Source organism: Ascaphus truei, chromosome 4, assembly GCF_040206685.1.
Source record: "Ascaphus truei isolate aAscTru1 chromosome 4, aAscTru1.hap1, whole genome shotgun sequence".
Taxonomy (NCBI): domain Eukaryota; kingdom Metazoa; phylum Chordata; class Amphibia; order Anura; family Ascaphidae; genus Ascaphus; species Ascaphus truei.
In genome coordinates this window covers 29,074,325-29,090,412 of record NC_134486.1, presented here as the reverse complement: position 1 = coordinate 29,090,412, position 16,088 = coordinate 29,074,325, and the positions used below count along the sequence as shown (strand labels likewise).

The 16,088-nt window shown below is 45.3% G+C and overlaps 1 protein-coding gene across 1 annotated transcript in view; it reads right to left on the bottom strand.

The window, feature by feature from the left end:
- Positions 1-16,088, bottom strand: part of ITPKB (inositol-trisphosphate 3-kinase B) — a 123,336-nt gene that overhangs the window by 15,296 nt on the left and 91,952 nt on the right. The window contains exons 5-6 of the mRNA XM_075595483.1: positions 7,311-7,515; positions 1,033-1,134 (exon numbers count right to left, since the gene is read on the bottom strand). Of these exons, the coding sequence (XP_075451598.1) occupies positions 1,033-1,134; positions 7,311-7,515 (307 nt within the window). The remainder of the gene's footprint in view (positions 1-1,032; positions 1,135-7,310; positions 7,516-16,088) is intronic.

The window sequence follows — 16,088 nt, the reverse complement described above, 5'->3', positions numbered from 1 at the left end:
CTGTGTTATTCCAGCTCCGGGGCTGAGCTGTGTTATTCCAGCTCCGGGGCTGAGCTGTGTTATTCCAGCTCCAGGGCTCGAGGGCTGAGCTGTGTTATTCCAGCTCCGGGGCTGAGCTGTGTTATTCCAGCTCCGGGGCTGAGCTGTGTTATTCCAGCTCCGGGGCTGAGCTGTGTTATTCCAGCTCCGGGGCTGAGCTGTGTTATTCCAGCTCCGGGGCTGAGCTGTGTTATTCCAGCTCCGGGGCTGAGCTGTGTTATTCCAGCGCCGGGGCTGAGCTGTGTTATTCCAGCTCCGGGGCTGAGCTGTGTTATTCCAGCTCCGGGGCTGAGCTGTGTTATTCCAGCTCCGGGGCTGAGCTGTGTTATTCCAGCTCCGGGGCTGAGCTGTGTTATTCCAGCTCCGGGGCTGAGCTGTGTTATTCCAGCTCAGGGGCTGAGCTGTGTTATTCCAGCTCCGGGGCTGAGCTGTGTTATTCCAGCTCTGAGGACACCCTGCTTCCAGATTTACTTACCTCAGCAGCGGTGTCGGTTTCTCAGTGGAGTTTAAAGGTCCAGGTCACGCGGGCCAATAGGAAGCCGTGACGTCATCTGCTCGGGCTTCCTATTGGTCCGCGTGACACGGGGGGCATTTAAACTCTGCAGAGTTACCGGCACTGCTAGGGGTTGTAAGTAATTCTGGAAGCAGGGGGCCCCCAGAACTTTAATAACACAGTTCACGCCTGGAGACCCCCTTCTTCAAACCTGTAATAATAAATACATTTTTTTTAAAAATTTAACCCGTACTGCTGCTTAAATTACAGGGAATACTACAGTCTCCAAAACATCTCAGCACGGAATGGACTGAAGTGCACACATAGATTGCTTGATCCTTCCTTTTTTGATGAGCACATCAAATATGATCCCACTGAGGACCCTTAGCTGATTTGCAGCTGAATATTCACTGTGCATTTGTTACGCATGTCCAGCTAACTTGAATTATTCGATTCAGCAGTATAACTGGCACCGCTATTGTGAATTGCTATCCACCTACCAGAATGTTTTGGTTCCTTTTGGTGAACTCTTTGAAGGCCTCCATCACTTGTTCCCTGCTTTTGGTCTTTTTAAAGTCCCTGTTAACTGTGCCGTCTTCCTTCTGAAAAGAGGAAATCAATGAAGGCGTTGTACACAAAACCGTAAACTTTCAACGTGCTGAGAACAGCAGTGGGACACGCCTTCTGTCTACAAAATGGTACCGCCATTAAGTAGTACAAACGCTATGAGAAAACCACAGACACACACACACTGACAGATAAACCTCCCCCTGAAGTTAGCTGCACATGCAGAGTCCCGGCGGAGCGTTTCATCTCACTCCCTGCCCCCCACTTCTTTCTCTCCTGCCAGAGTAAGCAGCGCAGTGATGACTGACCTGTCAGTCACCGCTGCAGCCAGCAACAAGGGCCCAATCATGCTGTTGTGCTAGCAAAGCATAAAGAGTTCCCCGCTGCTGGTCACAGAGGTGACTGACAGGTCAGTCAGCACGGGTAACAGCACAGGCGCCAGGACTGACATTTCTTTGAATCAATCATATATATTCATATACCCTATTTCCTCAATTCTAAGACGCACCTTTTTTTCGATTTTCACATGTCTGAAATCGGGATGCGTCTTAGAATCGATGTATTAAAAAAAAAAAAAAAAAATGAAGTGTGTACAGTACTAACCCCCTCTTTTCACTTACCATGTTTCAGGAGAGGTCCCATGTCAGCGGAGGACGAAGTGTGCGGCGGCGGCAGGAGAGGTCCCACGTCTGCAGATGGTTGAAGATGGACAGCGGGCGGGTGTGCGGCAGCGGCGGCAGGACAGGTCCCAAGTCTGCAGGTGAATGAAGATAAGAAGACAGCGGGCATGCGGTGGCGGATAACAGATCATCATAGGAGGAGCAGAGCGGCGTAGGGGAACGGCTTGGGAGGTGCACACTGTAACACGGGAAGTTGACCGGTGTCTGACTTCCGGTGTTACAGTGTGCACCTCCCAAGCCGTTCCCCTATGCCGCTCTGCTCCTGAGCTCAGCTCTCCTGCTATTATGATCTCCTGCTGCCGCCACCGGCCGCCTGCCCACTGTCTTCTTATCTTCATTCACCTGCAGACTTTGGACCCGTCCTGCTGTCGCACACCCACCCGCTGTCCATCTTCAACCATCTGCAGACGTGGGACCTCTCCTGCCGCCGCCGCCCGCTTCATCCTCCGCTGACATGGGACCTCTCCTGAAACATGGTAAGTGGAAAAGTAATTTTCCTCGATTGTAAGGGCCAAATCGATGGTGCGTCTTACAAACAAGGAGATACGGTATCACTTTATATACACACACACGCACATACACACACACATATATACATACACATATACATATATATAAATATTTGTCTGTAGACTACATCACAAAAGGGGTGAAAGGGATTCACCAAAACTCTGCCTTTCATACTGTACCAAACTAGTTGCTCAATTGAACTGTATCTGCTGCAGTTTGTTCCAGCAAACCAATCAGGGGTAAACAGGCCCAGTGACCGCTGTTAACCAATCACCCTCAAGAGAGCCTGAAATTAGCCAAACAGGGACAAGGGTGGTAGTGTCCAAGTGCTACGTCACTGGGCTATTAATATTCCAATTTCACAAGCACAATGTCATATTGTACCTAACCACAGAGATCACTAGAAAAATAGTGCTTCACAGACACGGGTTACTAGTGCCCACCAGCTTTGTGAATTTCCACAAATGTTCGGTTTCAGGATCTGCTTTTTTTTTTACCTCCTTTAATATGATTATGCAATGTTTTCATGGCAATGTATTGCATACATTATTCAGAAGCCATGTCTGAATTATTCAGCAGCCCAGCTGCCATTCCAATCTGGGACAGAACAAATGAAAGAAAAGGCTGTAAAAGCTACACATTGGTGCATAGATACTGAGCGCCTGAGACGTGCAGTCACAGCATGGTCAGAGGGTCCCAACGTGCGATTCACACTTAGGATGAGCACAGTCATGTTTGCATTTCTCTGACTGGTCCCTATTCATCCAGCTGTGAAGCGCGTTCTGCAGGTCAGGGAGTTCCGTTCACGTGAATGTCATCACATTCATCAAGTTACTTTGCAGCATAATAAATAGGGGTCATTTAGAGTCCCCAAAATGTGCCCCAAATGAAGGTCCTTATTTAAAGGGGCAGTCCAGTCCGCACAACACTTAAAAAAACAAAAAAAAAAAAAACACTTTTTTTGTTTTAATTTATGCAACCTTTGATTACCTTTATTGAAACCTAATTACCCAAGCTGCTGATTGATTAGTTCTTCAGTGATCGATCAACAAAGATCCTACTTCCCATGGTTCACTAAATGTCTGCCTTTGCGTTTCAATCAATCCTTCAGCCTGTGTAACTCAGCAGCTACAACGTATTCTTATTTTATGAAGGTAACATTATCTATTGTTACAGTTTGCAGCTCAAACTGCTGGAAATATTGGCAACAAATTATCACAAATAGGAAAGCGTTGCAAACATCTTGCACTGCTAAGGAAGTGTGCTAAAACCCTGCTACAGAAAGCAAAGGATTATCAGTATATTAATACTCATTAAAAATGGCATTAAGAGTTGAACACAAAAGAAATGTAGTAAGTATTATGTAATACTACAGAACTGATTGATTTCGGGGAAAAAACACACATGAAGGATATTGCATGAATTGCTCCTTTACTATGCTGTGAAGCTTCTTGTGCATGCTGGGGAAGATTTTAGTCCCATACATTTGAACTCTTTTTCAACAATGCAAAGTAACGTATTGAATATCTTTTGTTCGGTAAGGAAGCTGTAAACTCGTCTACTTTGCCTGTGTCTTAGCTTGCACACAAAGGCGGACGCCTGATGGGGCTCCCTAAGACCTGCTCCCCTCTGCACAGGACCAGCGTGCCAAGGGTTAACATTTGCTTGTACTTTGTGGAACGTCAACCCCACCCACTGGAATGTTAATCAGCCAAGAGGACACAAAGAACTTTCTATTCCCTGCTGCGTTCATTTTGAACTCCTTCAGTGTACATCTGCGTCGCCCAAAGGTGGACAGCCTTTGGCGCAGGCTAAGTGCAGCTAAAGGGTGTGAGCTGTTTGCTGATGTTTGGTGATGTTAAAGCTTCTCTATTTCAATCTGAAACTCACCAGCCCTTTTATCCCCTGTACCCAATTTTCCAACTCTCTGTCCACGAAATGTCTGTGAATTGACTGTATAACCTATGTTCATTTAATGTAATCCTGTATTGTTATAACTCTCTGCCCAGGACATTCTTGAAAACGGGAGGTAACTCTCAATGTATTACTTCCTGGTAAACCATTTTTACAAATAAAATGTATGATACACATCCTATTTTTAATCAGCACAAAGGTGCAACGCCCCCAGCTTATCAAAATGAAATGAATTAAATGTTTTGACCATGGAACAAAACATACCGTATATATTCTGTCTGTGTGGGGGGTGTCAGGTGATCTTTTATCTTATCTTTCCTGGCATTTGTTTCCCAGAAACATACCCTTCCAGCTACCCGAGTCAGGAGGAAAAGACCTGCTAGGAGCATTACATGAGGTTGGAGTAGGAACCTCCCTATGGACACTGCAGTACCAAGCTGGGACTGTGGAGAGATTTTCAGGACCTGGCTTAGCTGGGCCTGGTTGGGGGAGTTATTTAGCATTTTTGTGATATAGGGACAGGTGCCCGTATGTTTGCTGATAATAAAACCTATACTCCTGTGTCCTAAAAGTGGAAATGGGAAAAAAAATTATAATAGTATTGCCTCTGTCCCTGTGAAGCAAAACTTGCACATAGAGTTAGTAAAAGAGGGATAGTGTTATATATATATCACGTAAATGGAGCAACAACAATACATTACACAAAATGGATAGCATTGAAATTTAATTATGCTACATAGACTCCGATGTTTTTATATATGGTCATATATACCAATATAAGCAGCTCATTTAAAAACATTCCCTTACCCAAACGGAACAATAAAAGATCAGGCTAACACAATGGCAAAAGGGAGACTCAATGTTTGGGGCTGAAAGTCGCCCTTTATCAAGAGCCTGAGGGACAGCTCTGTCACAGGGCAGTATTTAATACTGTAAGAATGGGGTAATGTATGTAAAGCTTTATTTATACAGCACCCCCAGTGTACTCAGCACTTTACACAGGCAATACAGTACAGGGAATTATAATGCAATAAGCGCAACAAAGTCAGACAATAGGAAAGGAAATCGCTGTGCCGGAGAGCTTACAATCTAAGTGGTACGTTGGGAGACTTGCAAGACAGCAGGTGAGGGAGTAAGTGCTGTAGATGGCAGTGCTTGGCCACAACAGTTGATAGGATTGACTGTGGGACAATAGCCATGAGTCCAGGCTATTTGGATGCTTCATTTAAGAGGAGGGTTTTAAGGTTTGCTTGAAGGTGCTTTGCATATACAGAGTGCGTGGGAGTCACACAGGTGAAGGGCAGTGCGGGAAAAGGGTTTAAAGGAGCAAAAACGTGAAATCTTATATATTTTTTATTTCATTAAATCAGTTCCGTAGTATTATAGAAAAGTGACTTTTTAATGAGTGTTAAAGCACCCTTTGCTTTCTATAGCAGGTTTTAGCCCACCTCCCCAGCAGTGCAAGATATTTGCAACACTTTCCTGTTTGGGATAATTTATAGCCAATGTTCCCAGCAGTTTGAGCTGCAAACTATAACAATAGATAATGTTACTTACACTGACTGAACGATTGATTGAAACTGAAAGGCAGCCATTATGTTACGCACACAATCAGAATTGTTACAGATTTCTAACAGGAGCACCAAACGATTGCCAGTTTAGGTAAGAAACTCTTAATCCCAAACATATCCTTTAGATGGGAAAGGTATACAGGGATATACCAAATAAGTAAACATGGGAAGGATGTTGATCCAGGGATTAATCCGATTGCCAATTCTTGGAGTCAGGAAGGAATTTATTTTTCCCCTTATGAGATATCATTGGATGATAGGACTCTGGGTTTTTTTGTTTGCCTTCCTCTGGATCAATAAGTAAGTATAGATATAGGATAAAGTATCTGTTATCTAAATTTAGCATAGGTTGAACTTGATGGATGTATGTCTTTTTTCAACCTCATCTACTATGTAACTATGTAACTATGTAACTATGTCCTGTTGCCACACCACACCAGCTCTGGCTAACTTTGGAATATTGTATTTATGAGAAAGCAGATGAAGCGCAGCTAAAAATACAACTTTATATGCATTGTACCGTTTGCTAGGACAGACAATGAACATCCTGCCAAGCAGAATTAGCAAGTCAATCGTTGTACCCGTCTAAACCTCCTTCCTGTCAGACTCTAGTCGGTTACGTAAGTTCCAGCTGCCAAATAAGAAGCTCAGGAAGGGGACAATAGAACGGAGAGATACAAGACATTCATTCCTGACACTATGTGAGAAGGCTTGTTAATGGCAATATGTAATAATAATGTCCTAAAGAATTAGTTTTTTTTGGTTGAAGCAGGAGCTCATGTTCAGGGGGAAATATGACCCCCAACATCAAAATGAAGTTGCACTTCCCAGCAGAACTCAATAAAGCAAAATATAACAGGCTGACCTACTGTAATTAACTATAGAGACCCCCACATACGCTCACTTAGCAATGTCCTCTGGGGGGTCACTTGTGCTCTACTTGTCACCAACTTACTGTAATTCACTCCACATAATGTGGTCCTCTCCGACCGACCAGAACTCCCTGCGAACTCCGTAGGCTCAAATAATACCCAATGTATTTAATGTCTCAACAATGTCAACTATAGCTGTTCTGTGTGGAAAAGTTACTACTGTACCTCCTACCTCCCCCTCCCCCTCCCCCCCCACACTTTTTATTTTCTTGTATTTTTAATGTCAAAATAAAAAATTAAATATTTTTTGAAAGAGTAACATTTTTTTTTGTAAATAGAAGTCCATTCCCTCCTAACACAAACCCTCGTCTCTGCTACCGGCCAAAGGAGAGTTGTGCATGTGATTAGCAAACTGTTCAGTGGGGGAAGGATAAACATCTTCTCCACTGGAACCACCGGCCTTCCCAGGTTGAAGAAATACCCAAAGCATTTGCACTTTATTTGCACGTACATGTCACATTCATTGCTAACCCAAGCAACCTGGTCTAGCCCAGGAATCTGAGGAGAGAACTGAGAACCTCTAGTTTAGAGGGCGTGTGGACAAATGCTCTTGATGCACTTCACGTACGGCTCATTTATAATGGACAGAAAGATGACCCTGTACCTTTATGCCCTCGATTCTGAAGCCAAGCGTGGCCGTGGAACTGATAGTCTCTCTCCACGTCATATAACGTGGCTTGGTAACGGCCTGTTGCGTGCGCTCTTCCTCCGTTGGGGCCTCAGGATCTACCTCAATCATCTTGAGATACATATCCTTCCTCAGGCTGGGCTTCTTCCTGGCCTTTGTCAGCTCTTCCTCTAAGTAGGTCCTGTATTTAGTGAACAAATAGAAAGGTTTCAGAAGATCTGCGGTGTTTAAACAAAACGATAATAAAATATATTCCCTTTTTACGACAGGTTTGGTATTAAAGATGCAATCCAAACGTTTTTTTTAAATACAGGCTTGAAGCAGGGGTTCTCCGATTATTTCAGCCCGGGGGTCCCCATGCTTCCGGAGGTACTTACCTCTGCAGAGGGCGCCGGGAGCTACTCCAGGGTCCACGATATGACTGCTTTTCAAAGCTCCCGGGCCCTGCCCGCCAAAAGGAAGCTGTAACGTCACCCGGTGCCCATGTGACATGGGGCTTTAACCTGCAGGAGATACCGGCACCCCCTTTCAGAGGTAAGTTATCTCCGGAAGCAGGGGGATCCCCGAAGCTGAAATTAACGGGGTTCAGCTCCGGACGACCCCTGCTTCAATCCTGTATTTAAAAAAAAATGAAAAAATAAATGGTGTGGATTGCTCCTTTAAACAGTCAGCCTGTTCCCCCCAGCTGGTTAATGGAAAATAATCCAAGCAGGTACAGTACTGAACCCGGACGCGGAAGACAGCGCAGCTGGAAGGCGACCTGCAACCACGCTGATCGGAGTGCCACGGGGTGTTTTAAACAGTATTTTGTGAGTTTATTTTCTGTTCATATGTTTAATAAAATGTTCATTTTTGATTGAAGACTGTCACTGACGCCCTGCTATCATTGTCCCCCACGTATCCCCGTTTCCTGAATCGGGGAGGGGGGAGGATTGTAACGCGTGAGGGAAGGGGAACCGCCAGCCATTACTTTGCCCGCCAGCAGCTGATTACACGTTGCTATGGGAAACACCACGGACGGGTCCATTAAACAACCCCACATTATTCTCTCCCAGGATTGAGCTTACACATGGCCGTGTAAGTAGTTTATGATTATTTTTTCTAACCCCCCCCCCCCCCCTTTTCGTCTGAACAATATCAGTCATTTGGGAATAGAAGTGGCTACCGGAAGCAAGATATCTCTACACATATGTGCTCATACAGGGCCGTGTGAGTATTTGATTACAATCGACTGTTATTTGGTCACCCCACCTTTATTAAACAGCTAGATATGCTATGAAGTCATCTTAGAATTGCTAATATAGGTCCATCTCCTCTAATCCTTTGCTCCCCCTTTTTTTTCCTTTTCGTTCTCCTATACCCTGAGGGTTTGGATACCCCTCTCTGGGGTTGAGCAGAGGAACTCATCGCAAGTTACAGATTCCACTGTGAAAGACTACATCCATTGGTTTTGGGATAAGTATTTTACTTTATTCTCTACCCTGTACTAATACCCTAAGGTAAGCGCCCGGTTTTTTGTCTGCATTTCAGGTACAGTACTGCGGCTAAATCCAATGTGCTGAGTCAGGGCTTCAGGCACCCAACTAGATCATCTGTTTTTGGAAAGTATTTTATTAGGCTTTGAATGTCAAAAACACGGCGAATGAGAACATATAGGAAAAGGGAGAGTTATAACATCGTTCTATTCAGAAGCCAGAGACTGCAGGGAAATGGGTGGGGAATACTGTAGCTTCAAAAGCATTGAGAAAGAAAACTGAGCTGAGAGTTTATTTGGCACCCGTTTCCAAGCTTTTGCTTTAGCACATACTGAAAACGGTTGTCTATTTTTCTCTATCTTAAGTTTGCTTACACTTAGTTTATATCATCTTTGTTTCAAAACTCAGAACGAGCAATGTGCCACGTGTTTTCTTGTACACTCTTCCAGGGGTAGTCAACTCCAGTCCTGAAGGGCCACCAACAGGTCAGGTTTTAAGGATATCCCTGCTTCAGCACAGGTGGCGCAATCATGACAGAGCCACTGATTGAGCCACTTGTGCTGAAGCAGGGACTGATTGAACCACCTGTGCTGAAGCAGGGATATCCTTTAAACCTGACCTGTTGGTTGCCCTTGAGGACTGGAGTTGGCCTCAACCTGATGGTAAAACCAGGTTTAATGGAATCCCTGCACGGAAATTGGAGCTTGCCGGATATAGCTTTGAGGTGGGCTGCAGGCCACGCTGGCATCAAAGGGTTATTAACAAGTACAATAAACTCGCTTCATTTCAACGACTACATTGGGAGAGGATCTAAAGTCCTGTATGTACATGTCCTATTTTGTGACATTTGAATCTAATTAAGATTTCCCCGAGGACCCGAAAACAAGCCCCATGTAAATGTGTGGTAAATTATTAAGAATCATGTTCCATATCAATACTTCTCCGCTGTAAAAAACGGAATTCCAACAGACAGTAACTGCTTCCACTGTAGTAAGCAAGCCTGGATATAATACACTACACATCCCGTATCAGACACTATTCTCCTCCTCACTTTTACAGCTTTACACTCTTCTGCCCCTCCTTACATCTCAGCCCTAATGTCTTGCTATACACCATCCCGACTCTTGCCTTTCTGCTCAAGGATGTCTTCTCTCTACCTCCTTTTGTGTCTAAAGCCCTCTCCCACCTTAAACCTTTCTCACTGACTGCCCCACACCTCAGGAATGCCCTTCCCCTCAGTAACCGATTAGTACCCTTTCTATCCACATTTAAGACCTATCTTAAAACACCTCCTTAACGAAACATATGAGTAGCTCCGTGGCTGATACTATACACCTCATACATCAACTATGGCCCCCTGCAGACGCACTTACCAGAACACCCTCCTACTGTCTCTGTAAGTTCTCCCTACCTACCAATTAGATCGTTACCTCTTTGGGGCAGGGACTCCCTTTCGTAATATTACTTGTACTGTGTCTGAAGCGCTTCTTCCCCTTATGTGTTATTTGTATTATTTGTTATTTTAACTTATTATGTCACGTGTATTACTGCAGTAAAGCGCTATGTACATTAATGTCGCTATACACATAAATACATACATGTACAAACCGTTTAGTTGCGCCAAAGGTAATAAATGTCTCTAGCAGATGGAATTACAGGAAGGACAGGGTGTGACTCATTTGTGCTGTATTGTGAACGTGTGGTTTTTTTTGTTTTGTTTTTCTTCTTCATTCTAAAGAGTTAAAAAAAATTGTTGACGGTTGAAAAATATAAAGTGGTGTGTTTAGCTCACAACAATAGATGCTGTGTAAACAGTCTAATTAGGGACGAGTTTTCTTAAAGCAAACAGGAAGAGAACCTGAGAGTGCAGGCAGATAAGCGGCTGTACATGAATAACAGATGGCAGGGACTGGGGAATTCTTGCATGCACACAGCACCGTGCAAAGCTTCTTGCAGATGGATTGGTCCTTGGAAAAGTGTCGCGATAGCTTTTTAATGGACCAAGCTGATCTTTATACACCTAGTTGCACACAAGCTTGGGAGACCTCACCAATCTTCCATTTGCCAGGTGCTGAAGGCACGCTGCTACATCAGAAGAAGAGACTTGTGAGCTCTTGCAAGTTGATGAGCGATGACATCTATGAAGAACTCTCGACCATGTGCAGCAAAATGTATCACTACGTACAAAAATACACACAATGGCAACAAATATTTTTGGGTTGTGTAACAAGTTTGGCAACACGTTTGAATAGATAGTTATAGGCGCAACGTACACTCAGGATAACATCTACTAAAATAAAGATACATCTAATGGTAATAAGAACCACACTATCCCCATGGGGGTGAAAGGGTGCACCATAATAGATGTGTATATAGTACACTATTTGAATAAGGCGAAGAGGTGCAAAGACACCTATTTTAAAGGAGCGCTCAGTTGGGTAAATGTATCATACATTTCACCTTTGCACATTAACTTGATACCAACATTTAGTCACCACAGTGCAACTTTATAAATAGGTGTACTTGCGCCTCTTCACCTTATTCAATTAGTATAGTTATACACTGTATAGATAATATAGGCAGTGCCCCGATTGGCACTATCTTAGTTTCATAAATAACCCATGATGTCTCCAGAAGGACATACAGTAATCATACCGAGTTGTGCAAAGCATAGTGTGAGAAGAAATGTGGTGAAGTTGTGGATGAGAGATATATAAGCCATGCATTTCCAAATTATACCTATCCCTACCAAGGGTTAAAGGCTTCCCAGGGAAGGCTTTGCAAATGAAGCCAGGTGCAGATCACCTGTCCTTACTTAACAGAGTATAAGAAAGGGCAGGCTGGATCAGTTCTTCCCTGATTCCAGCTAAGAGAGCTGGATGCTACAGACAGGGACTGGCCTGCAACAGGTTTGGTTTATGGTACTGTATGTTTTATTGTTTGGTGTGTGGGAAAGCCACCCAAAGATAAGCTAGAGAATTGCTGTGTAGTTAATGCTCAGATAGAGCTAGGATTTATGTTATTTCTTTTGTTTGTCTTGATTTTGTCTGCTGAGTGACAATTAAAATAAAGCCTTAAAACAAGAGCTGGATGGCCCTGTGACTGTGCTTTACCCTAAACGACAGCAGGTTTTAAGGTTCCCAGACAAGAACCCTTCAGACAAAAGGGTATTTTGTCACAATAGTTACTAAGCATGTCCAGTTTGGAGGTTAGAGGTGGGATATGCTGGAATGTTTTAAATAAAGAGTTTCAACAAAGGGCACAAGGGGAGCATGTTTCAAAGAGAGAGAATTTGGGGGGAAGGAAGGGGAGGAGAAAAACAGGGAAATGTGATTAAGAAGGGTGGGATCGGGAAGGGAACTTCTTTGGTAGGTATGAGGGAACACCAGGACAGGGGAGGCAGTCACTTTGCTAATGGATTAAAGGGCAAGGAAGTAAATAAACAAAAATGGTTACGACCAAACTAGGTTGGAGAATTCAAAGGAGAAGTAAAGTGTATGAAGCAGAGCTAAGGGCTGGTCCCCGCTGGCTACTGCAGCGCCCTACAGCGGGCGCTGCAGGGACGAGAGCCCTCCCCTCAATGGCGTCGGGCCCGCTGCTAGGGGGGGGCCGCAGCGCTGTGGCGAGAGTTGCTACTGCAGCGCCCTACAGCTCCTGCTCTCAATAGAATTGAGCAGGACTCGCTACGGAGCGCTAAGCCATGCCCCCCGGTGGTTCAGCCAATGAGGGCGAACCTGCCGGGTGACGTCATGGCCGCGCCCCCGTCACTCCCTCGCCACGCCCCCCCCCCCGGTCTTTTGGTCTGCAGCTCCCTGCAGACCGGGGAATCGGCTGCACGCGCCGCCTGTCTCGCGGGCGCGCGTGCAGCGGAGGTACTGGGGCCTCAGCCTAAGATTCCAGTATGACCAAAGTCTCAGGAGCCTATGTACTATACTGTACTGTAGTGCTGCAAAAAGGCTTTTTAGGCAAGGAGTCTTATGTTAAATTACGCTTGTGTGCGTCTAAGTTTTAACCGGGAATTTCTCATTCTGCGCCATAAGCTTTATCAATGAGAATTGTGTGTTGGCGAGCAGAACTGTACTGTGCTGGATGCAGGGCCGCCAACAGGGGGGGGGGGGAAAGGTCTGCTGGGGTTGGCATCCCGGGCCCCTGCATGGCCGGGCCCGTTATATTAAAAAAAATGGCGGAAATTCCCTGTGTGAATACGCAGAGCCGAAGTCCCGGCGTGTATGCACAGGGCAAGCAGGGTGTTCGGCTGCTACCTGTGGGCCCGCTCCCAACGTTGGATGGAGGGAAAGCTCCATTGCAAGCCTGCGCGCGCCAATTGAGCTTCCCCGCGCGCCAACCCAGCTTCGCCTGCCCGGGCAGCAGCCGCGGAATCCTCCCCCCCAGCTGCCTACCTCCCGGGCACCCCCCGCGTCCACCCTCTCCTTCCCCTGCACCCACCTCACACCCCGGGCAGCAGCTGCGGGGATATTGGGGGCAGGCGGGGGAAGCGTCTGGCGGGCAAGGAAGCAGCACCCATCCGGTCAAGGTCACTCACCCACCCTGACAGTCACTCACTCACCCACCCTGAAAGTCACTCACTCACCCACCCTGGCAGTCACTCACTCACCCACCCTGGCAGTCACTCACTCACCCACCCTGGCAGTCACTCACTCATCCAGTCACCACTTATCCACCCATTCACTCACCCACCCAGTCACTGTCACTCACCTTTTGTAAAAATATAAAAATAAACAGATTGCATTGTAATGTTTTTTTCCGTATTACAATATAAAAACAGTTAACTAAGAGTTGCACGCGAAAAAATATTTTTTCGTTATAGGTGCGCTATGGGTTTGGCGTGGTTGGTGGGGAGAGGTTGGGCCTGCTCCTTTAATTTGTCCTGGGCCCCATGATTTCTGTTGGCGGCCCTGGCTGGGTGTACAGATGTTTCTGTACGCCAAAAAAAGTGCATCGAAAGCGTTCGCCAAGTACACTGTGCACAGTGTTGTCGCAGAATGACGTTGCTATGTATGACGCAGCAGGGATGTTTCATTATACAGGTTGCCAAAAATATATATTTTCCTAGCACAGCTATTATAAATGTAGCACCCTTGCTAAATTACCACAGTGAGTCGTGGTCCCTAAGGCTGTGTAGGGGTTCATTGTCTCTAGGGCCTGTTACACATTTTGTGTATTAATGTTGCTATTTTAAAGGTTAATGTCTGACACCGCCTTAGTTCTGGAACAGGCTACATGGTCACCTGCTATGGTGTGACCTCATTGTAATATTACGCCCACCTTTAAATTTGCCCAGCAACAGGGGTGAGGTAGTATGTTCAACCTAGGTTATAAAAGTTAGGGTTCAGCCCTTTTATATTTGGATTCCTGGGAGGTACCAGAAAGGGGGTTCCCAGGCCCTACTAGCCTGCAATGAGGGCACTTTTATTGTTTTAGTATTAGGGCAAGTGTGAGGAGGGGGGGGGGGGCTTAAAGACTAGTGGTTAGGGGAACTTCATCACGGTAAAGAGAGGGTTCCTATCTCAGAGCTTAGGAGACCAAGGGGGAACTGCCAGGAATTTTAGAAAGAAGGGTCTTCAGATCTGTCCTGGGCAGTAGCAACAGACTTAAAGTAGAAAAGATGAGCTACAGGTGCGCCGACGAGTATTCTAAAACTTGCCTTAAACTTGCCTTGGAAAATCTGGGACTATCACCAACCAGATCCAGGTACATGCTGCAACATTTCAGTGACATTTCTGCAGACAGACTAATGGCCCATCGGATTAACACAGCCGGGATCCCTGGCAGTCCCATTCAGTTTGAATGGGACTGCCAGGGACCCCGGCTGCTAATCTGATGGGCCATTAGTCTGTCTGCAGAAATGTTGCAGCATGTACCTGGGTCTTGTTGGTGATTGCGCCAGATTTGTTTTAGAATACTCGTCGGCACTACAGTACCTACTAATCACATGGTGTGAGGAACTGGAGTACAAGGGGTCTTTTATACTAAAAAAAACAGTCCAAGATCTCTGTTAATAAAAGGTTAAAAGTTCCTGGCGGCCTGGATTTTATTCTCCTTGTCAAGAGCCAGCACGGATCCACAGCACCCTGAGAAGAACAAGGTAACTACTGAGCACCCTGAGAAGAACAAGGTAACTTCTGAGCACCCTGAGAAGAACAAGGTAACTTCTGAGCACCCTGAGAAGAACAAGGTAACTTCTGAGCACCCTGAGAAGAACAAGGTAACTTCTGAGCACCCTGAGAAGAACAAGGTAACTTCTGAGCACCCTGAGAAGAACAAGGTCACTTCTAAGCACCCTGAGAAGAACAAGGTCACTTCTAAGCACCCTGAGAAAAACAAGGTCACTTCTAAGCACCCTGAGAAGAACAAGGTAACTTCTGAGCACCCTGAGAAGAACAAGGTCACTTCTGAGCACCCTGAGAAGAACAAGGTCACTTCTGAGCACCCTGAGAAGAACAAGGTCACTTCTGAGCACCCTGAGAAGAACAAGGTCACTTCTGAGCACCCTGAGAAGAACAAGGTCACTTCTGAGCACCCTGAGAAGAACAAGGTCACTTCTGAGCACCCTGAGAAGAACAAGGTCACTTCTGAGCACCCTGAGATGAACAAGGTCACTTCTGAGCACCCTGAGATGAACAAGGTCACTTCTGAGCACCCTGAGATGAACAAGGTCACTTCTGAGCACCCTGAGAAGAACAAGGTCACTTCTGAGCACCCTGAGAAGAACAAGGTCACTTCTGAGCACCCTGAGAAGAACAAGGTCACTTCTGAGCACCCATACACTCAAGTACATTCATACTTAAAGAAATAGTAATACAAGACTGGGACAGTTATATTTTTGTTGGGCATCCTATCCTTCAGCCAGGGGGAGGGGTTTACATAAATATAACACACATTTGATATTTAAGGATACTACTTCTAAACGAAATATATACATCATTCTGTTTTTTATTTAACTTGTATCAATTCCACTTGACTTGATGCATCAAATATTTTCAAACAATGAATTTTGCTTCAAATATTTGAAGTCTTCACACACATACATACGACACATTAAATGAAGGTTTGTATTACTTTTTAGCCCTGAAATTTAACTGAATAGCTACTCTGTCAGGGGCCATGGGCTCGGCTCCCCTGTTAATATACGGTATAAATATATATATATATTTTTTAATACATTTATAGGGTTTTTTAGTAACATGAAAATCTTCAAATCTCTGGAACCGGGAGCCCCATGGACGTCGGGAGACCATGGATAAGCTCTGGGGGACTT